This window comes from Entamoeba dispar, genomic scaffold (genome assembly GCF_000209125.1).
Source record: "Entamoeba dispar SAW760 scf_1105229462045 genomic scaffold, whole genome shotgun sequence".
Taxonomy (NCBI): domain Eukaryota; phylum Evosea; order Mastigamoebida; family Endamoebidae; genus Entamoeba; species Entamoeba dispar.
The window spans coordinates 1-2,731 of NW_001854996.1; the positions used below are offsets into that span (position 1 = coordinate 1).

Sequence of the window (2,731 nt, forward strand, 5' to 3'; positions counted from 1 at the left end):
GAATAGCATATAGGTAATAGTATAAAGTAGGTACATCTAATAAGGATATAGGAAGTAAAATACTAAGTAAAATACTAAGGAAGTATAAAAAGATATATACATATATACATGTATAAGTATAATAAATAGAAATAGAAATATAAGAATATATCTACTAAAGAGAAAGAATAAGGGAATAAGGGAATAAAAAAAGAACATAATAATATAATATAATAATATAATAATAAGTGAATAAGATGATAATAATAATAATAGTAGCATAAAGGTTAATAATAATAGTAAAAAAGACGCTTCCGCTTGGGATCGAACCAAGGACCTAACGGTTAACAGCCGTTCGCTCTGCCGACTGAGCCACGGAAGCTTTCAGTAAGCATAAGTTAAGCAGAAGTTAAGCAGAAATGTTAAAGTAGATATGATAAGCAGAAATGATAAAGTAGATATGATAAGCAGAAATGATAAAGTAGAAATAATAAAGTAGATATGATAAAGTAAATATGATAAGCATAAGTTGAATAGGTAATAATAGGATAAAGTTATAAGGAGTAATAAGAAGGGTAATAATAGGATAAACATAATAAGAGGGTACATATATACATATATACATATATAAATATATACATATATAAATATATAAATATATACATAAGTACATATATACATAAAAGAATAAGAAGTACATAAGTACATATATAATATATATATATACATAGAAGAAATAAAAAGTAAAAAGTAAAAAATAAGAATAAGGTATAGTAAAGATAGTCTATATATAATAGGTATAAAATAAGTAATAAGTAATAAGTAATAAGTAATATATAATATATAAAGAAATATAGAAATAAAAAGGAATAAATATAATAAGTCATTACATATATAAAATAAACATAAATAATAAAATAAAATTTAAATAAATATAAAAATATATATAAATATAGTCATAGTCTAGAAGTCAAGAATACTAATAATCTGTGAGCCTTCCTAGCTCAGTCGGTAGAGCGCGCGGCTCTTAACCGCGCGGTCGTGGGTTCGAGCCCCACGGGGGGCGTATTTTTATAATAAGAATAGGTGGTATAAGAGGAAATAGTATAAAGTATAAAGGTATAAAGGTATAAAGGTATAAAGGTATAAATGGTTATAGGTATAAAAGTATAAAAGTATAAAAGTATAAGAATATAAAGGTATAAAGGGATAAGAATAGTATAAGAGGAATAGAATAGTATAGTATAAAGGGATAAGAATAGCATATAGGTAATAGTATAAAGTAGGTACATCTAATAAGGATATAGGAAGTAAAATACTAAGTAAAATACTAAGGAAGTATAAAAAGATATATACATATATACATGTATAAGTATAATAAATAGAAATAGAAATATAAGAATATATCTACTAAAGAGAAAGAATAAGGGAATAAGGGAATAAAAAAAGAACATAATAATATAATATAATAATATAATAATAAGTGAATAAGATGATAATAATAATAATAGTAGCATAAAGGTTAATAATAATAGTAAAAAAGACGCTTCCGCTTGGGATCGAACCAAGGACCTAACGGTTAACAGCCGTTCGCTCTGCCGACTGAGCCACGGAAGCTTTCAGTAAGCATAAGTTAAGCAGAAGTTAAGCAGAAATGTTAAAGTAGATATGATAAGCAGAAATGATAAAGTAGATATGATAAGCAGAAATGATAAAGTAGAAATAATAAAGTAGATATGATAAAGTAAATATGATAAGCATAAGTTGAATAGGTAATAATAGGATAAAGTTATAAGGAGTAATAAGAAGGGTAATAATAGGATAAACATAATAAGAGGGTACATATATACATATATACATATATAAATATATACATATATAAATATATAAATATATACATAAGTACATATATACATAAAAGAATAAGAAGTACATAAGTACATATATAATATATATATATACATAGAAGAAATAAAAAGTAAAAAGTAAAAAGTAAAAAATAAGAATAAGGTATAGTAAAGATAGTCTATATATAATAGGTATAAAATAAGTAATAAGTAATAAGTAATAAGTAATATATAATATATAAAGAAATATAGAAATAAAAAGGAATAAATATAATAAGTCATTACATATATAAAATAAACATAAATAATAAAATAAAATTTAAATAAATATAAAAATATATATAAATATAGTCATAGTCTAGAAGTCAAGAATACTAATAATCTGTGAGCCTTCCTAGCTCAGTCGGTAGAGCGCGCGGCTCTTAACCGCGCGGTCGTGGGTTCGAGCCCCACGGGGGGCGTATTTTTATAATAAGAATAGGTGGTATAAGAGGAAATAGTATAAAGTATAAAGGTATAAAGGTATAAAGGTATAAAGGTATAAATGGTTATAGGTATAAAAGTATAAAAGTATAAAAGTATAAGAATATAAAGGTATAAAGGGATAAGAATAGTATAAGAGGAATAGAATAGTATAGTATAAAGGGATAAGAATAGCATATAGGTAATAGTATAAAGTAGGTACATCTAATAAGGATATAGGAAGTAAAATACTAAGTAAAATACTAAGGAAGTATAAAAAGATATATACATATATACATGTATAAGTATAATAAATAGAAATAGAAATATAAGAATATATCTACTAAAGAGAAAGAATAAGGGAATAAGGGAATAAAAAAAGAACATAATAATATAATATAATAATATAATAATAAGTGAATAAGATGATAATAATAATAATA

The 2,731-nt window shown here is 23.8% G+C and overlaps 3 protein-coding genes across 3 annotated transcripts, besides 15 other annotated features; all 3 read right to left on the reverse strand.

Moving 5' to 3' along the window:
• The first annotated feature begins 52 nt into the window (after positions 1-52).
• Positions 53-195: a microsatellite.
• Positions 84-154: a microsatellite.
• A 1-nt stretch (position 196) lies between the features above and the next one.
• Positions 197-282: a microsatellite.
• Positions 283-363: 81 nt separating this feature from the next.
• EDI_192470 (uncharacterized protein) lies at positions 364-886 on the reverse strand (the record flags this gene model as incomplete). The annotated part of the gene is made up of 2 exons (XM_001739195.1): positions 364-763; positions 870-886. 2 exons carry the CDS (start codon positions 884-886, stop codon positions 364-366), a joined length of 417 nt encoding a protein of 138 aa, XP_001739247.1.
• Positions 584-709: a microsatellite.
• Positions 734-919: a microsatellite.
• Positions 782-932: a microsatellite.
• Positions 933-1,050: 118 nt separating this feature from the next.
• On the reverse strand, positions 1,051-1,433 carry EDI_192480 (uncharacterized protein; the record flags this gene model as incomplete). The annotated part of the gene is made up of 2 exons (XM_001739196.1): positions 1,051-1,309; positions 1,336-1,433. 2 exons carry the CDS (start codon positions 1,431-1,433, stop codon positions 1,051-1,053), a joined length of 357 nt encoding a protein of 118 aa, XP_001739248.1.
• Positions 1,288-1,430: a microsatellite.
• Positions 1,319-1,389: a microsatellite.
• Positions 1,432-1,517: a microsatellite.
• Positions 1,518-1,818: 301 nt separating this feature from the next.
• Positions 1,819-1,944: a microsatellite.
• A 31-nt stretch (positions 1,945-1,975) lies between these two features.
• Positions 1,976-2,161: a microsatellite.
• Positions 2,024-2,174: a microsatellite.
• Positions 2,175-2,292: 118 nt separating this feature from the next.
• On the reverse strand, positions 2,293-2,675 carry EDI_192500 (uncharacterized protein; the record flags this gene model as incomplete). The annotated part of the gene is made up of 2 exons (XM_001739197.1): positions 2,293-2,551; positions 2,578-2,675. The coding sequence occupies 2 exons, from the start codon at positions 2,673-2,675 to the stop codon at positions 2,293-2,295; spliced, it is 357 nt and encodes a 118-aa protein (XP_001739249.1).
• Positions 2,530-2,672: a microsatellite.
• Positions 2,561-2,631: a microsatellite.
• Positions 2,674-2,731: a microsatellite.